General features: G+C 41.6%; 1 protein-coding gene across 5 annotated transcripts in view; it reads right to left on the minus strand.

The window, feature by feature from the left end:
- actn1 (actinin, alpha 1) overlaps window positions 1–23,332 on the minus strand; it is a 65,847-nt gene that overhangs the window by 32,970 nt on the left and 9,545 nt on the right. For all 5 annotated transcript variants that reach the window (XM_088925614.1, XM_088925616.1, XM_088925619.1 and 2 more), the window contains exons 2-3: window positions 5,904–6,018; window positions 3,132–3,251 (exon numbers count right to left, since the gene is read on the minus strand). In XM_088925614.1, the coding sequence (XP_088781740.1) occupies window positions 3,132–3,251; window positions 5,904–6,018 (235 nt within the window). The remainder of the gene's footprint in view (window positions 1–3,131; window positions 3,252–5,903; window positions 6,019–23,332) is intronic.

Below are 23,332 nucleotides of genomic sequence, written 5' to 3' on the forward strand. Positions count from 1 at the left end.
GAAGCACATTAAAGATAAATGCACTTATTTTTAAAGGAATATACAGTAGCAACTGTACTTCATGTGTCTCTATGTCTGTATGTCCTCTGATGGACTGATGTTCTAATCATGTTTTACTCCGCCTTGCGTCTCCAGCTTGGCAAGATTCCCTGCAACCCTGAATTGGATGAAGCAATTAGAAAATGAATTGAAAAATGTTCTTATATTCAAGATAACACAGGATCCCATAAGGTCATTGCATCTTCCGTTTTCATTCTTACAACTCTTGCAATCCAGTAATCACTTATTTGGTCCCTATTACCACAGTTACCAGGTTCTTACTCATTGAGTATTATAAATTACCTATAAAATCTGGTAGCCTGTGGCCCTCCAGTACCACGAGTGAAAATTGTTCTCTAGAGACACAGGCGCAGAAAGGCCTGTTCATCCCCAGGCAACACACCTATGGCCAGCCCCACAGCTCCTATTATGCTCCACTCCACAACACGCACAGTTGATAAGATTCATTGGTTACACAGTGAATTATGAAAGAAAAAACAGATCACTGAACTCGGGAGTGAACAGAAACAAATCCTTCTCATGCCACTGGGGACCCTCTTCTCTCTCCCCCCACAGTCAGAGCAAAGCCATCAGTATTGAAGGGAGTGGGGGGGGGGTGCAGATCCGCTAATCTGTCTGGAATGTGGCACTGGCTTAGTCCCCTTTATTCTGGCCTCGGTCCAGATTAACCAACAGAGCCTGGGCAAGCTAATGGAGGCCAGGTTGAACAGATTAACCCCTTCACTTCAGCCCCCACAGCCAGATCCCACAAACAGTTAATTAGCAAATCTGGGCTCGTGGCTTTAATCCCAATAACCCTATCAGCCACAAATCCACTTGTGGAATACTGACAGCAGGGTCTGAACCCAGGTGCCATGTTAATTCCTGCCTGGAGCCTGTTGGCACTTCACAAAGAAACTCCATTAAATACAGATGCAGACAAGCACGACACCCTTCACATCCAACAAGTGTCATTCACACTTGTTTAACAACACAATTCATGACACGCAATATGTCTCTTATCTGACACTATGTATACTAAGAACTCCAACCTAGGACAGAAATCTTCAACAGAATCAATCAGAGACACAGAGGGAAAGTGCTTATTTCTGCAACTCCATAGATTTCTACAGAACTCCAGAAATAAGCAATGACAGCATTTCCTAGGATGAAAGCTTGCTCAACTGACTTTGAAGAGATCTTCTAATCCAAAATGTGGAGAGGAAACACACAGTGTCATATTGTTGCCCTTTCATAAGCTGGCCTGTGAACAGATGAATTCCTTGATGAGAGATACTGTCATCAGGCCAAGACTTTCCTGCAAGATCCAGTGCAGTAAATACAGTAGGATAGAGTATTGCAAAGCACGTGATTAATGGTCTGGCACTTTCTTCACAAGTCGGAAAATACTTATTGTCATTAATACGGCAAGTGTCCCATTCATTCAAACAATCCCGATAAACACAGGACACCTGATGAAATGGAGAGAAAACAGCAGAGTCTTTTTGCATTGGTCATTTGGAAAACTTTCACTTAAAGTGGAATGAAAACAGAAGTTAAGCCAAGTTTGTACATGAAACTTGTTTGCATCCAGTTTTTGGTTTCATTTCAGTCCCCAAAAGTTTTAGTAGCCTGTTAGGAAACATGCACCTAAGATTTGTTTGTTTTTTTGTCAAGGACTGAAATAAGAAGATATTTTGACAATGGGTAATATTTTACTTCAGTGGCCCTTGGACTATCAATCACACCTTATAGGTAAACATACAGGTAATAGATATATTTTATCCCAAAAGAGGGGAATTTTTTAAGCAATGCATCTGCCTTTCATCTCCTTGCTAAGGTGAATAACTGCACTGCTGCAATTTGTACTACATCATGCATGACTGATCTTTAATGCTGATCATTTAGACTGGAGATTTTAAATGTCATCAAGCCACTGTAAAATGTTCCTCTGTAATTGCAAATGTCAATTTAATTGTTTTAATTTTTTTCCTGTAAAAGTATCAATCCTGTAACATTTAATAGCTAACCCTAATTTTGCACACTGATTTTGTTAACCCCATACAATTGTGACTTGACTTGGATAAAAACATCTGCCAAAGATATATAACAATGACAAAAAGTCCAGGTCCATGGCATTGATTGCTGGTGCACTCCGAGACTAAAAGCCTTCAATCATATCAATTAAATAAAAGCCATACTGCAGGAGCAGCTGACAAGCCATCAGGCATTTCACTTGTGACCTTAGGCAAATTTAGACCAGGGTCGTCCGAGTTTAGAAGCTTTATTACTGTACGTGTGCGCAGAGTTGGCACACTGACGATACAGGGCATCTCTAAACCCCCGGCACCTCGGCTATAAAAGCAGAATTGTCATTACGTTTGGTGTATGGTAAACAATGAGCATTATGGGAAGAGACACCTCACACCAGCTTTCCGCCTGTCGCAGGAAAGGTGGAGACGGACAAGGATAAGTTTTTCCCTTTCTACAAATTTCATCTGGACAGTGGAGAAGGGGGGGGAGGGAGGGAGTCGGAAGTGAGGCCGTAGTGTTATGAAACAGGAGGAGAAATTTTGCCAGTGAAGACCAGCTGCTTATGAAATGTTGATAATGAGAAGCTGGTGATGAATTGCCTCTGGTGACGAAAGACTGGTGATGAGATGCTAGTAATGAAAAGTGTACAACAAATTGACTGCATACCAGACCAGTGGCTAAGGAATAGCAGATTCCTGGCTCAAACACTATTTCTTCCTGCACATTACCGTGAAGCTCATTCCGTCGTGTCCTCCTGATAAATTGCCAATCTGAGATACCACCAGATGACTGCAGCAGCAGCTGTTAATGCCATTGCGCTCTAACCCATTGCTTTGAGCAAATGGATAAGAAGCTCCGTCATGAATCAGTCTCCATCTCTAATGGGTCTTTTTTTGCCAGTAAAATCGACATTAGCATATTCTCTTGAGGAAGCAGCTCTGGACATGGGGAGGTGAAAAAACAAATGTTTTTTTTCCTGTCAAATTTGATCTGACAGCTGTTGAAGCAGGACATCCTCTCCTCGGCCAGAGAGTGACCAGAGCAGTGCACAAACCTACCCTCTGCTCCAATTGAAACCAGTTTAACTCCTTTGCTGGCAATGAAGTCCAAGGCCTTGTTAACGTTGGAGATCTTGTGAACTCGCATCTTCCCTCTCTCTGGTTTGGCCAGACGCTCTCCTGTACGCAAAGAAAAAAATAGAAGGCACAGTGAGTGAAGTGGGACATGGATACATCTCACTTATCCAGTATCACAATATCACCACTTAAGCACATTGTGAGAGGTGTTGCTGGGGTCGTTTAATTTAGCCTTCAACAAAAATTATGCTAAGATGCCATAAAGCTGACTTGCTTTAGCAGCCCCAGTGATTTAATGCTAGATAATAAAAGACGGGAATAACACCCACAAACAGGACAAAGCAGACCAATGTCTGCTGCATATCAATGGACAAAACATAGAGCAAGACAGAGTAGGACAAGAAGCAATTACATATCAAAGAACGGGACAAGCACTCAGATTGTGAAATAAACTTTCTTCTGACTGTATATAAGAGCTGGGAAACCCTTGAAGTTTGTCTGTTCTGTGGGGCAGACCCAGCGGGCGTTGTTGGACTTATTGAGCTCAATAAAACTGAATCTGCACAATACTGTGTCCTGCTCCTCTGATGAAGAATTTCCCACAACAGTGAGTCTCTAAATAAAATAAAAACATGTCTTCCACGTTTTTTTCTGCTTCTGTTTTCTATAATTACCTGCCCCTGTGATCTCTGCACTCCTAACGAAAAAGAAAATGTGTCATTTCCATCCAGGAATCTTTTTAATGAGTAAAGGATATTTCAAATCCACAGGATGTTTTCTTAGCGAAACGAAATCATGTCAGAGGAACTCTTGTTATATTAGAGGCAAACATGTCAATGATCTAATGAAGAGTATTACACCAGGGGCTCCCAATCCTAGTCCTGGAGTCCCACACACCTGCTGGTTTTCCAACCAAGCTCTCAGGTACACAATTGTACCCTTAACTGACTTAATAGATTTAGTGTGAGCTGTTTCCAGCTCTTCTAGATGTGAGTAGGTGTTTTTCCCCCCCCAATACATTTCAGAAGTCAAAATTACAAACTTCAGAGTAGAAGAAACTTGCAAATATTCCACACAAGCAACTAGCTAATTAAAATAAGGCTTTAATTAGGTAATTAAGCTCAGCAGGAATCTGAGCTTCCAGGAGCAGGACTGGGGAAACTCAGCATTAAGTAACGGCAGGAATAAAACAGTTAAATATAAAACTTGGGAGGAGGGCGGATGAGCAGCGAGTGTCATTTTCCAGCTTTAATTTGTCAAATTTAAATTAAAAGCAAAACAGGGATATGGGCAAAATGTGTATAACAGAAGGGTACCTCTTTGTAATTAAACCTAAAATCTTTTAGGTTTATTAAAGCTACACAACCACAAAAAAGGTTTAAATGGACATCATATGCCACTAGTAAAAACAAGGGATAGTCAGGAATATGGCAAATCCTGTCCCTGTAGAGTCAAAGCAACCTCAGGTTTTCCTTAGATGTGGCTTTCTGGGCTAGGGATATCTATCTCACTTCACGTATTACCTTTACCATAACAAGAGTCCAGCTGAAGAGCACATCCTATTGCCCTATATCATTCACACAATCTCCCTTTCAGTTCACAAACATACAGCATCCAAAACAGCTCTGATACCAAACAAGACACAGTGGTTTATTTATTCATTTACTGTGTACTGAAAATAATCACCATGAAGCCAAAACACCTTCAATCAAACCGATATACTGAATTATACTGTCGCCACTGAGAAACATCGGTAAAAAGTCAAACTCTTCCCTGAGTGTCAATGCTTGAGTCTTGACGAGCATGCTGCTTGTTTATCATTGTTGATTAAATCTAGAGACAGCTGTATGTTTATACAGCCACTAAATCTGGTCTTTGAAGCACAATCTTCTGAGAAACATTACTGATGATAATTGGTAGAAACTGACGTGCAAGTATTTTGGTTTTAACTTTTTCCATATGGTTTCGTTCTCCATTTCATTTGACCTTTGACTGCTCAATTTTAGGAGTGCAAAAGACAGATGTTCATAAAGTTAACCAGCTTGTGGGTCGCTGGTCTGATTTATTTCACTGGCCTTATTACATAACCCTGTAACAGCTTTCCTAACAAGGGAAATGTTGTTCTAATTGATTTAGGCACAAAGAGCACCATGTCCTGTGTATAGTATATGAAATCAGTCCCATAAATCTTAGGTACAAAATGGGTTTACTTCCATTAATTGCATATTTTTCCTGCAACAGACTGTTCCTGGCATTGATTGATAAAAAAGCCATCACCTTGTCGCCTTCAAACAAAATATTGCAGGAGAAAGGTTTTAAAAAAAAAAACTCTACTTGATACACCACCCACCCTTACAAATCTGAAGTTGCCAGTTATTTTTTTTGTTATATACCTTCCCTGTTGTTGTATGACTTGACTGTCTGGCAACAATTCCTGTAGCTGCAGGAAGAGAAAGTCGCCTACGCAAACTCCTTTTCACACACTGCAAGCTCTATAGCGACTGGCAGGAGAGGGACAGCTGACTGGAGGGGCGCCAGTGATGTCACTGCAAGTCTTCAAGTGCTGAGGAAGTCCTGGGAGCCACGGAGAGAGCCCTGGCCCATTAATCATCTCAACCTCAGGTGGTGTTCAGCTCTTGTTTGCCACTTTTTGGGGGAACGCTAGGTGATAAATAAAAACTGGATTCCGAGAGCTTGGGTCTTAAGACTCACAATTTTCTGCCAACGTCGGCAAGGGTGGTGGAAATTCGATACCTGAAATGACTTCCAGAAGCAGCATCAGCTTCAGCCCGTCCCGGAAATCCTCCTCGATGTTCTCAATCTGCGTCCCGGCCTTCCGCAGGTGGGAGTTGCACCAGGCTGTGAATGTCTGCCGAGAGATGAGAGAGACGACATAGACAGGTTTATTCCTGCAAACTGGGAACTGTACACACAGACCACCGAGAGCTAGGCAACCCCAGTGATTAATCCATTATGGCCTGATTTTTTTGTGTAAAAAAAAAACAAGCTGTGCTAAAATATTGTTTCCTTTAACACAAAAGTAACTTTTTTATAGTTTTCATTGTTGTACAACAATATTTACAGGCAGTGGGAGTTAGATATCCCAACAGTTCTCTCTGCACCTATGTTGGATACTGTATATCAAGTGACTGGTGTATAAAAGTTGGGCATATGTTTTATAAGATACATAAAATTCTCATTTTTGTACAGTTTGCAAGCATGATGAGTCATAGAATAATAATTCCGCTACAAGCTATGACCCACAAGATCATTGACAAAAAGTGGGCTGAAACTCAAAAAGCATTTTTCCATTCACAAAAAAAAACTTTGTAGAGTGTTGAATGTGTCAGAAATTCCGTTTATTTAGTGGCACATCTGGCCAGTGACCACATCCATTCTGCAGTCGTATGGCCTTTGCAGTCTTGCCAGACCACAAGCTCAGATTCAGAGTTTGAAGACTTTTTCAAGTTCCAACTGTCCATAAAAGGTTGAAGAATTGTAACTAGGAGATTGCTGGTTCAAAACCGTCTCACTGCAGGTCAGTCATCCTGAGCTTGCTCCATACATTTGGGGAGATATAAAACTGAGGTGGTACCGTTAGTACAATCAATGAGGCTTAGTTAACACCCCCTAGATGAAACAGTCTGAAATGTTTGCTGTATAACTAATTGTTAGTTACAGACATCACTTTATTTTCCATCCATCGTTTAACTGCTTTATCCAATATAGGCAGGATACACTCTGGACAGGACGTCAGTCCATCACAAGGAATACACACAATTGCAGATATGTACACTCACACCCATGTCAGTTCTTCCAGAAGCCAATTAATCCATTAATATGTCTTTGGGCAGTGAGAGAAAACTTGAGCACCTGGTGTAAACCCACATGAACATGGAGAGAACATATAAACTCCACATAGACAGCACCCCAGGAACTGAACCCAGGGCCCCAGTGCTGCAAAGTAGCAATGTTAACCACTGCACCACTGTGCCACCCATCACCTTAACTTAAATCACAAAATTACATTATTTTTAATATTTCCTCTCAAAACAAATGTCCTGCCTTTACCCTGGTCCTGTGTCAGTTCTAGCCGATGGGCTTTTTGGTTTCATGCTTCATGTTATCTTACAAAATCAGCTTGAATTCTGAACATCTGAGCTTTTCAGCAATTAACTTCTCCAAAGGCAACAGCGCTCAATAGCATGTGCAACAATGGTGTCAATATCATAAATGAGATACCTGAATATTTGATAGGACTGGAAAACTCAGAAGTAACAAAGCACACAGCAGTGGTCCAAAACCCAATGAGCCTGAATAACTGCAGCAACACCATGACTGATGTCCATTCGGAATGGTCATCACTATGCAAACACTGTTCATGTCACTGTACTGTGTATCTAAGACTAACAGCTACTGTGTTCACTCCAGCTTTAAAACACTTCACACGCAGGGCAAGGATGCTGGTGTAAATAGGTCTCATAGTGCAAGATGAGACTGCCACAGTGACATCATTCCCCAGCACTCTCAAGAGCAGTGGAGCAGTTGGCTGGCCTACTGGAGCTGCTGTCTGCATGAGGAGCACATCCCAAGCCTGGCTGCGCACACAACTCTTGCCATGAAGCAGTCATGCTCCACGCCCCAGACATGGAGATCCAGAATCCAGGAGGTCTTCCGTGTCTCTTTTAATTGTCAGCAGCTTTAGCCAAACAGAGGAGGTATATACTGAACCAGTTAAACCTTAACTAAACCACTTCTTGCAGGTGCAGAGACATTCGGAACGTAAGAAGCCCTGGAATATCTGCTGGTTTCCAGATGCCAGGGAAAGAAGAGATGAAACCTTGCTCTCTCTCTCACGGTGGGTATATAACCCCGAGAAAGGCCAGCAGACAGGAAATGGAAAAGCTAGCCTGATCAGCCAAACCAGGGTAAAGATACTTTACTGCCTTGTAAGGTCTGGTACAAAATTGTTTATATGCTGCATGTCCTTGCGGCAAAACACAAATCACTGCACATGCTTTTCACTGAAAAGTACCACAATCCTGATGGGCTCTGACCTGCGAGGATATGTCCTCAGATGCGTGATCTGCACTCTGAAGGAAGACTCATTCCCCTGGTGAGAGGGCAAGGGAAGTCTTCTCATATGGTGATCTGGTTTAACTCAGTCATCCTCAAATACGATTTTTTATTCATTTGATTCCCTTATATTTTCAATTTATTTGCCGATGGATTAATAATCAATGGTGCCCAAAGGCACTGTTAATGGGCCCCTGCAAGCTGTGGATTCCAAAGCATTATTGGCATGTTAATGGGCTGTGAAGGTAAACAGCTGTGCTCAATGCTCAGGGTTCCGCAGTCAGAAGAGAGATGGAATGTGAATCAGGTCCATCAAACTCCACTTACAAATGCGTTCTGAAATACTACAGTAGCAGCATGCTACATCCGAGTCATATGTCCCGTTTTGAGTTGTAGCACCAAGCTTGGATCCCTCCATCTCTTAGCCAAATGAACGTCCTGTCCTCTGACCTTGGTGGTTCAGGATTGAAATGCGTAGTGAATAGGGGTGAGGGGGCTGTTTAAAGATCTAATAATTACCCATCGCAAAATAAATACCATGACCTATGTCTCGGATTCCTTGTTTAAACAACACATCCCTTTTCACCTGGAATAATGTTTTGTCAGTTCTGGTCAATCAGCACTTTTAGTGTTGACTCCCTCTCCAGATCTCACTGAGCACACCAAACTCAAGCTCCAGCTGAGACAGAAGCAGCTTTTATTGATGTTTGAAACCACACTTAAAGCCTATGCTTAAGTGTGGAACTAAAAGGAATACCTTGGCAAGAAGTGACACAGCACTAATTATCATTTTGAAAAGCAGGATATACTGGATAAAACTATAGTTATTCTGTTAGCTGAAGAATATTGCTCAAGTATTTCAAAATTATGTCAGGTGTCTTTTGATCATTGCTGGAAATATTGAGAAACTGATGGGTTTCCAGATTGTAACAGTCTACAGCCTCCCGTAGTGAGGCCCAGAATATGGGGAGATGTCACCCTACATCCTTCGTGATCGGACACAAGGCCACACAACCAAAATGGCTCAGGAAAATTTCACCAGAACACCCCCTGCCTTTTGGGGTGTCAATGTTAATGTAGCCGCAGTTGTGAAATGTACTTATTAGAGGTTGGTTAAGTAGTGAGAAGAGGTTTCAAAATGATGTACAGAAGCTCTCGTAAAACACGTACGCAAAGAGGAGAGCAGTTTCAACTCTGACTAAGCAACACCACAAACCACAACCTACTAAAAAGAATTTTAAATAACACAAGTAAAATGGCAGCCTATTTTTATACATCCATCTACTACCTCTCAATTAATTTTTTCAACTTTTTCAATATCCTGTTTTACAGTCTCTGCGATATTCATGCTCTTGACCACTGTTTGCCATGGGTTCCAAAACAAAATCCTATTTTTTGAAGCTGTACTTAAGTGTACCGACTGAAACTAATCTAACCGATATAACACCAATGAATTAATCACTTTTCATTTCATGATCTACCCCTACAAAGACCAGCCAGAAAGTGACCTACATCATCAAAGGACATTTTACTGTCACCTTCCTCAAACGGTAACGTAATATGGACCCTGTCAATATCATCCGAAAAACAAATTCATCCAGACTGGCCAGGGGCTGATAGTCTTTTATATCTGTACTGGGCCATAACCACATTCGTTCACCTTTTAACTCCATTTGCCTAAAATGGCAGAGCTTACGTGATGCCATTGTTATTTGCATTTTAGGTCTCCAGCGTTGTAAAATAAAAACAGCATATCACTTTAAAAGCTCCATATTTGCTCTTCCTTCTCTGTAGCTATTTTGAACTCAAAATTACTCAACATTTTTTCACAATTTAACATTTACTAGCTAAACCTATGTTTATAGCATTGTGGTCACAGTCTTTCCATCACGGATATGTTTCGTTAAACCATAAAAAGAGGCAAACCTTACTAAAATGAAGGTTAGAGTGGAACTGCTTGCTGCTCACTGGTGACTTTCTACATTATCCAACTGCTTTCACACATTTCAACCCCCGAGATTCCTTTATGACTGACTTGGCATAGATGCACTTTTTGCATTATGGTTCAAGATCTTGTAATTGTAAAATGAGACACCAAGGCACATTCCTAAATCAAAGTTTAGGGCTGAAGTGAGCAATACTGGTTGTGGAGTTTCTGGGCTGTCTGCATTTTTTCATTTCAACTCAGCTCTCAACCTAAATTGGCTCACGATTGGCCTAATGGGACCAATTGAACAGCTTCTCCCAGCTCATCAGGTGCTGGCAATTAGAAGAGACTTAGAAAACCTGCAGACACACTGGCCCTCCAGGACCAGGACTGCTCACTTCTGGATATGAGCAATACAAAAATGTAGTTGTCAAAACTGATTTTATCAGTAAGTATCTTTTGATGTCAGGAAATTACTTTTCCCCTGCTCTCAACTCTTGCAAATAACACTGGTAAGGACAAATGACATTCTGAGCACAATGTTCATTTACAGCAGGCACCTCAAACCCTGCTCCTGGAGAGCCCCAGTCCAGCAGGGTTTGTAGGTTACTTTTAAATCACAATGTTCTAAAGATATTGAACTATGTTATTGTGACCAATTAAACAGGCAATTTGATAAATTAGAGATTTTTTAGGACTAAAATCTATGTATTGCTCAACTGTAAAGGACAAGATATCATAATTCGTAACTGAACAGATAACTTGCCTGATTCATCAATAATTACCACCTTTAAAAACTAGTGAACTAGACGACTAACAGGTCTAGGGTTGGACCCTCAACTTCAAAGTTTTTCCCCCCATTGTGGGAGAAAATGAAAAAAATCATTGTAGATGCATCTGAGCTGGGAAAGCGTTGTGCTCACAATGATCACCTGAAGATGGTTCCTGGGTCATAAATCTCCCCCAACCTCTCAATAACAGAGCTGAAATAGGATGTAAACCGCTCATTAAAAAGCCTAGTCCATTGGAGGAACAGATGAGCGGTTGAGGATACAGATAATTAAATTAAAAGTTGACTGTATGACATTAAAGGGAAAAAAAGAGGGAATAATCTATAGGAAACTGCAAAGTTTCTCTTCCCTTCAGAAGACTGCCAGCCTTCCTCTTATCGCTATCCCATACTCTGGCCTGTCAAGCTTTCTCTCCAACTCTATCAGCCGAGCTCACAAAACATTTCCTGCTTCACCGTTGGGCCCATATTTGTACAATCCTTCAGCTCACATTGTCCCATTTCCAAGAACAAGGAGTACCCCCAGCTCCCATCCAAAGGCGGGGGGGCGGGGGGGTGGGGGTGGCTGACATATATTGGCACAGTATCTGACACAGGAAAACAGCTTTCAACACTCTAGCCCATTTCTGCAGCTGAATTCCAGCATGAGATACCACAAGGCCAGACAGCGCTTTATAAGTGTATGAACATAGAAAGTTCTACCTATCCTATACAACAATAGAGGAGTCAACTCACTGTCTTATCTCTTATTACTGCCCAAATATGACCTCTTAGCTCCATAGGGTTTTATGATGTGGAACTACATTCTAAGAGAAACGCACAAATGAGGTGACTAAACCAATCTCTGTACCTTCAGTATCTGCCTTCTTCACTCTGAAAAATATCAAGAAAGATAAAAAAAAACTCAAAGCAAATCCATCCTTTTTCCTTTTTCCCCCCCCAAATCGGTGGTTCATGACAAACAACGAGCACAAGGCAAGGTACACCCCTGTAAGGAACACCAGTCCATCGCAGGGAAGACAGATGCACACAGACACCTAGAGCCAATTTTTCCAGAAGCTAATTCAGCTATGATTTTGGACTGTGAGAGGAAACCAGAGCACCTGGACGAAACCCACAGGAACACAGAGAGAACATACAAACTCCAAACAGATAGCACCACAGCTCCAGGTTAGAACCCAGGTCCAGAGCCCCAGCACTGCAATGAATAATCCTAACCACTGCGCCATTGTGCCACACCTCAAATCAAACCTTTTAACAAAACAATGAAAAAATCTTGCAACCTCAAACAAATTACCATTCTCCTGAGACTCAGCTTTTCTCTGCTTCAAAAATCAGTCTAGAATAAAAGTACCTTTCACTTACTGCAGTGGACAACTAAAATACGAGCAAGCTCTATAACATATACAGATAGTATATGAAAAATCATTCAAATTGGTTTCAAAATTGTTAATTACACTGCAAAAAAGACATCTGAACTAAATAACAGACTCTTTGAGAAAAGTATTGAGTTTGTTATTGGCAAGTAGAGGCCATTACCAAAATTTTTCCCAGATTTCTATAACTGTTTGATACTTACAGTAAAGAACAAATCTTCCAGGACAAAAATAAATGTATTCTGCTTTTTCTTGTGGCAGTCCTCGACTAAAGATCAAATCAATAACTTTCCTCATAACCTGAAAAGGAGGCATCTTCCACAGGTCTGACTGAAATGTGTTTTTGTTGCAAGAGGAATTTACGTGATTATAATAAATTTCCATATGTCCAGAGCATCAATAACAGCAATTTATAATGAGAAGATGGCTCATGCTTCATTTAGCCTGACTTCTGACAAGCAGCTCCTCCATCACTGAGCAAGGCAACTCCAACTCTTCCTCCTTCCGAATCCGGACAGCACAGGTCCGAGCCCGCCTTAAAGATCAATAAAACTTCAGGCAGCAACTGCACATGCACTGCTCTCATCTGGCAAGCATTTAGAAAGGCACCAGCTAAGCAAAGCCTTTAAAACAGGCCCTCCATGTGTTTCAAACTGCTGTAGGGAAGCCTTATAAGAGGAGACAGGCAGTATACCTCACTGGGTGAAAGAGAGAAGGAGATGCTTAGGAAGAGTCGAATTAATATAATAATAGTTCACACAACACAATAAGACTGCACTGTGGAGGAACAGTCAGACTTCTGGACACTAATGTGGCTCTTTCAAGCCAGGAACTTCATTCGCATTTTTTCAGTGAAATGTCTTGCTGCATACATGGGTACAAATATGTTTTGGATTAAAAAAAGCAGCCAAATGTACTTAAAGATAAAAAGCTTTAAAACTGCAAGCAAAATTCATATTGCAACTGCTTTTCAAATTCCAAATAGTCTAAGCCCTGTAATCTACAAATAGTTCAAGACCAAAAATGCAACAACCAAAATTTTATCTCCGTAATTTGTGGAGCTTCTAACTGCTGCTCAATTTTCAGGAAATCCATTCATCCAAACACAAATGCACAAGCTGAAATCCTTAACATGGGAGTTGCTCAATGGCTCTCTCACTGCAAAGCTTTGCTAACCATTCATCCCTCCATCCATTTTCTAACCACTTTATCCAAAACAGGGTCGCAGAGGAGCCAGAGCCTGTCCTGGCAAACAAGGGGTGCAAGGCAGGGTACACACAGGATGGGACGCCAGTTCATTACAGGGTACACTCACACACAAATGCACATGCACACCAGGGCCAATTTTCCCAAAAGCTAATTAACCTACCAGTATGTCTTTGGACTGTAGGAGGAAACCAGAGCACCAGGAAGAAATCCAAACGAGAACGGGGAGAACATACAAACTCCTCAGAGATAGCACCCCAGAAATTGAACCCAGGGCCTCGGCGCTGTGAGGTAGGAAATGCTAACCACTGTGCCACCATGCCACCTGCAATGCTCTGACCCCAGAAATGAAAAAAATCCTAAATGATTCAGCTGATGCAATGACATCACCGTCAAAAATCATCCCTTTCTGCTTGCAGAGCTGTTGTGGCCTTGGGTTTTACACATCTGTTGACCTAAATTGACAAAGCCGGAAAAAAAAAATAGAAGTCAAGACTAAAGGACGAAAGCAGTTCTCTCAAAACATAGGTTTTCTGTAGATCTGAGGCTGCCAAGCTGAGGACTATCAGATTTCACTCCCTCCCTCTCCCAAGCAGCCAGTAAGGATGTCCTACACTCGCGGTGCAGATGTGCTCAGCTGCACAGCTTCCAGTCACAGGCCGAGTGTGTCTCACTGTGTCAGCCGCTTTGTGGAAGAAAGACAGGGCGTAGCTTGACGGGAAAGACAAAAAAAAAACAGTTTCTAAAGGGGCACCATTTTTCCCCACTCCTTCCCCTTTTCCCCAAAGAGTATGTTTCACCAATATCCCCCAATTCTGCTGGGTATAAAATAAAATTAAAATCTGGTGCTGGACGATTGGGATGAGTTATATCTGAGGAAGTTTCCTACTGAGAACTAATGAGAACTGCAGAAATGTTTTAAACTACAGTCACAGAAAACTGTTGCACAACTTGACTAAAAAAAAAGTTCTGTAAGCAAAAGGCTACAGATAATACAACTTTTATTATATGCCAATGTCAAAGTGCTGCCAAGTAAACGTTTCTTCATTTTGTGTATTTTGTTAAGGGGACTTGAGAAAACACTCTTAGTGTGAAGGATTTTGCAGTTTCCTTTGTGGTATATTGGAAAGAAAAATCTTACAGGCTCTATACTGGTTTGTGCTACATATATTGCATCAGAGATATTTTTTCCCATAGTGCCAATTAAATAATAGCCTCCATGACAACAATCTGGGCTGCATTTCCTGTGAAACTAAGGTCATTGGGGGAATTGGTCATAACAGGAAGCAAAACCAAATTAATTCAATTTTGCCTTTCCCAGATTTATTTCTGTTTATCACTATTATTATTCCAGTTTGACACTCCCGCAAATATTAATGTCAAGACCCAGTATATGTTTGACATTTGACCAGGTCTAACAGGCCAAACCTAAAGATAAAGAAGTGGGTGAAGAATCGCTTTTCGCTCTCGGCCTTTCATCGCATAAAGTGCTAAACCGTCGTTGTTCACAGCTGCTCTTCACCTCAACGTTGCAGTGACTTCAGTCAGTGTCATTCACAAGCTACAACCCAATTAACATTGAATGATTTAGCCGTTCCAACAGAAAACAAATGGAACCAGCAGACTAACTGGAACAAAGACGCAGCAGGTATACCAGCTATGAATACAAACAGGCTGTGGCAAAGCATTAACGCTAGTATGCCTACAGTGGTCTCTTACTGGCACAACGTACTGTCTTGCACTCTTTCTGTGTTCTGCTAAATGTGCTCTCTCCTGTGCAAATGCTGCTGGTCTTCAAAGCCATTGCTATAGCAACCAGAAAAGCTGAACCTACACGTACAGCAGGATGTGCTTCGCATCTCCCAGACACTCAGCTTGCCGCACACATGGCAGAGAGCAGGCACCCTCCAAGCAGAGTTTGCAACCCAAACTGGACCGAAACTCAAAGGATTTGTTTTAATAAAAACCCTCCAAAAAAAACCACCTGTAAGCTCATTAAATACATCTGTTGAAATCACTACTTAGAAATAAATACTTCTTCCTCATTTCACAAAAGAAAAAAAATGCAGCTTATTTCAGTATCTGCACTGTGGGATACCTGAGAGCCAGTCCCTCTCATCCACATGTATAAACCTCCAACACTGAAATCAACGCTAGATCCAAGCATCCTTTCAAATAAGGAATAGGAATCAGTTAATTTTTACTCCGGAAACAGGGACATTTTCTTCCTGTGGGTAAAGACTGGAAGAACCTCTTGGGAGTAAAATGAAGATTTGCAGTTTCTCTTGTTAGGACATCAGTTCAGTATACCCAACACTGACTTGTTACCATCTAAAAATATCAACAAAAATGAAATCTTTTTGGATTAAAAAGTTTTGTTTGTTTTTTTTTGAGGAGTGAAAATGAATTCACCTGGATCCTGCAGCCACATGCTAAGGAGCTGAACATTCCGAGCATGAAGAAATTTGGCTCAAGAATTTGATCTTCCACTTGCGCAATCCTCTTTTTTGGATTGACCCCAGAAGCACATGGAACACCGCAACACAAAGAGAGTACTGAACAACAGCAAGTGCAGGAAGTACCTGAGCATTAATGTGGACCCGTCACAGATTTAAACAAGGCCAAGCTGAGAGAGAGAAAAAACACACAGGCCAACAAAATACTAAGACGTGTATCAAAACTGTAATTGTTAGCAGAACCTATGAATACTGGTGTAAACACAGCTAGAATGCTTGTGTTCCATTTTAGTTTCTCTCTTCACATAAAAGAACATCGTTGCACTAGAATGAAGATACTGCAGTCACAACTATCCCCGAGCCTTAGTGTAACTCATCAGATTATGCAAATATCACCAATTCTTGCAGAGGCTTTAAAGGGCTTCTAGCAATATCCTTATAATCTTTAGGTCACAACAACTCTGCTTACTTTCCCTAGAGAAAGGAATAGAAAAGGCAGTGCAATGTCTCACTGATATCTGTTTAGCCTCCTTGAATAACCAGGCATTACAACCAAGCAATTGTCATGTCAGCACTGGAGTTTACACAGTCATTGTCAAGTTTACATAATTTTGTCTAAAAGAAGGTCAAGACTGATACCCGATAATACCCGAGACTCACACCTGGAAACCAAGCTGAGCTGGACTGAAGATATAAGATCTTTGTAGAGGCAAATTGTCACAGGGGCAAAGGAGTCATAAGGTAATAAAAATTGCAAATCCACACTATTCTAATCAGATGGGGATCTTCTTGATAATCTAATCTTGCTGCAACTAAGCAGCCAAGACAGGCTACACCAGCTTTAGTAGGTGGGATTTAAGTTTAGCCTTAATTTACCACAAAGAGAGGATTGAAGCATTACTCCAACGTAGCTTTCCGCTGCCACCCCAGTGTCTTCACCCCTTCCAGATGAATGGATGTTTCTGACCTGTGAGGTAATCGGAACTGGATTACCTCAGCCTAGTGTCAAATATCACAAGCCTGCAGAAATTCCTTTAAAGGATGTTCTGTCATCCTTTAGAGCAACAAAGGGATTAAATATTTGTATAAGAATTAGCAAACAGAAACCAAAGGGCCAAAAATGTAAACAGCAACAAATGCATTTTCATACAATGGTTTTAGACTCTGTGGCCCTGTGCAGTCTGGGTAGGCCTATATATATACAGCTGGGAACAAACTCCAGAGACTCTGCAGAACAAATAACTTCTAAACCTTGTGCCAGCTTGTTTAGAGTCTAAGGCTCTGTTCAAGTAAATTTATAAATCTGCGTTTACACCACAGGTAGCACTTTCTTTTAAGAATTTGTAGAAAGAGCCTTTGAGTTAAGGTGCCAAGACACTGTTTTCAAGTTGTTACTTTTAAGTGCTTTATTAAAAAAAAGTAGACGAGTTCAGCCTCTATGGATAACGACCACATTCCACAAATACCAAGGTTTTATTCATTTTCAAAAGCGCAAAGAATCGGAAAGAGGTGTTTCTCCACCTTCTGGAGTGACCGTGTGCAGGTATTTGGCCCAGGCACTCCGTTCCATCATCCGAGTCTCACTGCAGCCTGCACGGTTTCCCTCAGTGAGCCCCGGCGCCAGGCCCAGGGCACTTCGCTGCCTCTGTGACTCCTGCTGGCACTTTGTGAAAAAGGCAAACAAGCACTTTAGAATAAAAGAGGAAGCAAAAAGGCAAGCCTGCAGATCCCCAGCCGACAGCTGCCCACTCCAGGTCTGCTGCCAAGGGAGCGGATCCAGATTTTGCTACTGACTGGGCGCCAGGCAGCAGACTGCACCCTGCTGTGCTTCAGAGGGGTTTAGCCAGTGAATATCTACAAACCAATATACCTCAGCATCTTAACTGATGCTTCCTTCACCGAACCGTCCTACTAACTGCTTCTATATGCTTCTTCTACCTCCATATACTCTTCTTTCAATTGCTGATAGTCACAATATGCTCACTGTTCAAAACATTCAGAGTGCTCATTTGAATTCAATGCTCTGTTGCCTTGGCAGAAGGGAAGAAGTTCCAACCTACTAAAAGATTAACTTAAAATATGACTGGAAATAAGATTTTATGGAGTCAGAAGCACATTAGGTTTTTTTTTATATTACAAATGCCAGTTATTTATTATCCACCCACCCAACGGAGAAGACCCAGTGGGGCGTCTCGGCACACAGCTATGAACCCTAAAACTACACACGGGGGAGGAGAAGCGTAGACTAACCGTTTCAACCCACTCACTGGCAAGCCGGGTCTGTAACTGGTTTATTATGGACAGACACATCCCACAGGGGTCGCTGTGGCACTGGGAACCGACAGCACCCTGCCGACTCAACCCAACACTTCAACACCATGCCACTTGAGAAACCCTAGCAACACAGCCCGGACCTGAACCTGCAACACCAGGATCACAGACCTCAGCCTACGTGCAAGTGGGCACCATTACCGGATGATCCATTTCTTGGGAGCACGAGTAGCACATTTTAAATCATAAGATTTTAAAAGACTACATCATTGAGCCAAAGCCATATAATATGAAAGACTTCAGCAAAGGGAGAGAGAGACATTCAGCTTCAATGGATACTGTTTTCTCATAGTGGGGGTAAGTATATAAGCTACTGCTCTGTGTGGAGGCGAGTGGGAAGATCAGCACTTGGATTGTGGCGTAGGGAAGGTTTTATGTATACTGCAAGTCTTCAGCAAACATGATGTTCAATCCTACAGCCCCGTTTTGATTATTATAGGGAATCGCCATTAACAACAAACACCGATAATTGTCCGCTCTTTTCAGTGAAGCTGGACTCTAGTTCCAGACACGGCTCCACTTCCATATCTAGGCTTCCACCCTGGGTTGCTAACATTCCTTCAGTCAAACAACCCGGGAAATTAAGGAGATGAGAAAGTTGTCAAAATTGAGGTTTGATTTAACATAGTAAATTCTATTTTCAGTCCCTCTCATGATTTTGCAAGCCTTAAATCAACATGTCTGTGTTGTTGAATATTTCCATGTAACAAGATCATTTGCCCTTTTCTAAGCACCATACAATGCAGCCTTGCACGATTCTGAAACTTGAACATTATATCTGTACCAAAGATTTGGGGATCACTACCCAGTTTTCAAATTATCTCAAAGCATTTGCATAATATTTTCAACTGGTCTTTCTCAATACTTGTAATTGTCTGGTTGAGAACAACTTTTGTCTTTTGGTACTATAACCCCCCAACCCCCACACACACACACCTTTCACTTCAAACAGCTCATAATGGGCCCTTACCCTTTCAATCCACCCCCCCCATGTGAAATTTCAAAACATTCTCTGCACAGCTTGTTTGACATTTAATGCTTCTGATGTTTTCCCCCCCCCCCCAGACTGGTGCAGAATCATCCCCTGGGTACTAAGTGAAAATATCCGTCGGCAGCTCAGCTCTCACAAGAATCCTTGAAATATTTCAATCCTTGCATCACAGACCCGTTCCAATCTGTACAGCCTCCTCGCTGTCAATCCCCTGCCACCCACCAGACCGCCCACCCCTTTGCTGCCGAGACAGAACGGCTCACTCCGTTCGGGATCTCTGATGGGCGCCGTGCCACACCGCTGTTCTTCAAATCACGCAGCCAAGGAAATAATGACAGCAGCACGAATGCAGGAGGAATAGCAATGAGAAAAGAAGCAAAATTGTTCTCAAGGAATTATGGCTGGAATTACACTATGCGACACTGAACCAATTTGTTCTGATATAATGTAACCCACCTGATTGTGACACTAATGACCTCTTCTACTTTACAGCTTGTGTTCTGATGGTGTGAGAGAACAGTGACTCCCCTCCCCCCAGCCCCAGAGGAAAGCCTTAAACTTAAACCTTAAACTCCTTTGAAAAGGAACTAATATCTGCAGTTTCCCATAATTCTTCCCCATCTGTTACAGGACCGCACCATAACGAGCATCCCAAAATGCCTAACAAAAACACAGTACCTACTCACCTTCTTCATCTTGAAGAAGCAATAAGACTGTCCTACAGAATACTGCACATGCCCCTGAAGAGCCAAAGTCTTATATTCCAAATACAAAACCTACAGTCACCAGATAAGAGCCTCTGCAGATGCACTGAAAGTTTAGAATACAGTTCTACCTCTAAAGTTAACAAGATAACATCCCTGAACTGACAAATGAGACTTACAAGTTGCTGTCCCATGAGAGATGATGCTGTATTATTGTAGTTTAGATCAGTCTATTGCAGGGCACACAGACAAACATGAACACACTCGCACCAGGGCCAATTTTCTCAGAAGCTAATTAGCCTACTAGTATGTCTTTGGACTGCAGCACCCAGAAGAAACCCATGTAAACACAGGGACACCGACATACAAACTCCACACAGATAGCACTTCAGGTCAGGAACTGTACCCAGGTACCCAGCGCTGTGTGGCAGCACTGCTAACCACTGTACCACCATGCTGCCCAGGTTTTTAATTCACATTCAGGGAAATACTAACCACAACAAACTAATTTGGAACATAATTACAAAAGGACCAAAAGAAGACGGTAACAAAACCAACAATTTGTGCTGTAAGGACCAGGCTTTTCAGTGTCTTCACACCAGGACGCCTGCAGCCGAGTTTCCTTTGTAATCTAGAAGAGTAAACACCTGCACTCACCTCTGAACCTTTCCTGCGTCAGCTGTGCCCATGATCTCAGGTGTGTCGTACAGGTATTTAAACAGCTTTTACTTAAACAGCTTTCACGTGAAGACTTCACTCAGAAAAGCTCAAGGTTCAGCAGCTCATTGTTTTAAAAGACTGTGCTAGGGGATTTTGTATCTCCTCCCACTCTTCCAATTTGGGCTTCCGAAAGCTTGTTTGTCCGACAGAGCAGTAGGTACTATTTGATTATTGTGGATGACAATAGTCTGGGGGTTGGCTTATAGACTGTTATCACTTGAAAATTTGTTCTCAATATAAATGGTTATTCTCGCCAAAATTCAATACTAGAAGATACCAAATGTTAATACCAGGAAAATCAATACATAGGGTGTCTTATCAAATTTAACTGGACTCTGCATCTGAATGATTATTCAATTATTTCATGCATTCCTCATAAATGACAAAGTGCTAACCCTAGCCCTAACGCGACAAACTGACAAGCTGGTAAAATGTTCAAAATCAAACTAATAGAATTTGGAATTCACATTAGTACTCAGCTAATTGGCATATCTGTACAAAGTGTTACTTATTTTTTTACTTATTTTCATGTTACATTATGAAACTAAATTTGGAATTTGTATCAGATGTCACAGATACAGTTTCATATCCTTGAAAAGCTTCACAGAACCAATAACCAAAGGGATGCGATCAGTTCTACCACAGTGACAGTCACTGCAGCGTTATGACTTTATAGCCTGCTTGCACTGGAATTCAGAACTCAGGCAAGGCTGGGTCTGGTCAGTACTGGGATAGAAGACCTAAGGAAATCCAGGCTGCTGCTGCAAGTGATATTGTTGGGTCAGCAAGTGTCACTCACCCTCTGAACCAGAATGTTTACACCACTCCTCTAGTAGGCCCTGACTACTTGGTCATTAAAGATTCCAAGACACAGTCTTCAATAGTAGAGGCTTTAAACCCTGTACCCTCAATCAAGGCCACTCAATTCACCCTCACTGACTTCCCTATCCAAATGCAAGGAATTATTATTATTAGTGCAACCAAAGATAAAGAATATTAGACACACAAACAGCAGGTTAAACAGGCTGAAAGAGCCATTCCTCATTCTCCCTGGGTATGTACAGACAGGTGAAGACAAAGCTGGCAATACAAAAGTATCTGGGTATAGAATTAATAATGAATAATTCTACAAAATGTCCTTCGTGGTCCTGCTCAGAGTAGCCAATGCTGTAAAACTGCACAACATGCAACATCAAAATGACTGGGCTTTGAAAATAAAATGGACACCCAGAGATTATGCTCTTTTACTGACTGTTGTTCACAGCTTTAGGCCCAGAAAGCATGTTTTGCTCTTTTAAAAAAACTTTTTTGAGCCTTATGCTCTTGGCTCATTTAAAAAAAAAAAATCCTAGAAATGAACGGCATTACAAGGAGTTTGTCAGAACAGTACGCTGAATGTTGGAACGGAGGTGGAAACCTCAGCAAAAAGCTACTTACTCTCAAAAGACACCGGAGAACATGAAAAGATGGGGACATGGGTAACTGAAAACATTCAGCTTCTTAAGTACCACAATGCTGGGAGCCAAGGTGTAACAGTATAAGAAAAGAAATTAGCCCTGTATATCTTTAATTTCAGTGATTGAGATCATGTATTGAGCAAAGCTTTTACAATAGAAAAAGATAAATATGTGACCCTACAGTATTTGGTTATTTTTTTAATTGTGTTATGGAGTAGAGTTTATAAAACATGAAAGGAAATAACACTCCTAGCAGAAACACTCAAAGAACAATACCCATCCTTCCCTAGTACTTCATCTCATTCGGGGTCATGAGGGAGCCAAGCCTATACTGGGCTCAAGGCAGGATACACTCTGGATGGGACGCCAGTCCATCGCACAGCACGCACACGGATACACACTATGGCCAATTTTCCCAGAAGCCCCAATAATACTACTCTATTCCCAAAAAACAAATATAAAAAATGTGTGTAATAGTGTTTTATAACTTAAGGCAAGGGCAAAAGGTTCAGGTTGCTAATTGACTAAAAGGCTTACTTTAGCAATAAAAGATGCTATTATACTGGACTAATTCCCCCAGTTTTGGTTGGTCTCAATTCAAGAGTCCAGCTTGCTGTTTTATGTTGGTCAGTAATTTCCCGATTAAGGATCATCTTCTGCAAAGAAAAAAAATCCTTCAAAAGACAGCAGCACATCTTACTCCGCTGAAAATGGGACAGTTCACATAAAAAGCCTACACTGGGGGGGAAAACGCTATTCTAAGAAGAAACCATTGAAATGCCAAAAGGTACACAAATTCCAGTGACAACCACAATGAAAAATCGGTTAAGGAGAAAATTTTTTCACATGTGGCAAAACATCTTGTGGTGTTAATGCGCAACTTCTAGATGATTTGCATTTTTCTTAGCAAAGGAAGAAGTAACACCAACCCTTCGCTCTGTTCTCACAAGAGCTGTTGCCAGTAAATTTCAACAGGCCCCCTTTTGCCCCATTCCCGCAAAAACAAATCGCCGCAGAGAGGGACAGAGACACATAAACATCTTTAAACATAAATCATCCACACTAATGCAAGAGAATGCCTTCCTGTGCAACACCACTTCCCCAAAGCAACGGAAATGTTTCAAAATGCGTTGCTCCCAGTGGCATGTG

Source organism: Atractosteus spatula, chromosome 9, assembly GCF_055471065.1.
Source record: "Atractosteus spatula isolate fAtrSpa1 chromosome 9, fAtrSpa1.hap1, whole genome shotgun sequence".
Lineage (NCBI taxonomy): Eukaryota > Metazoa > Chordata > Actinopteri > Semionotiformes > Lepisosteidae > Atractosteus > Atractosteus spatula.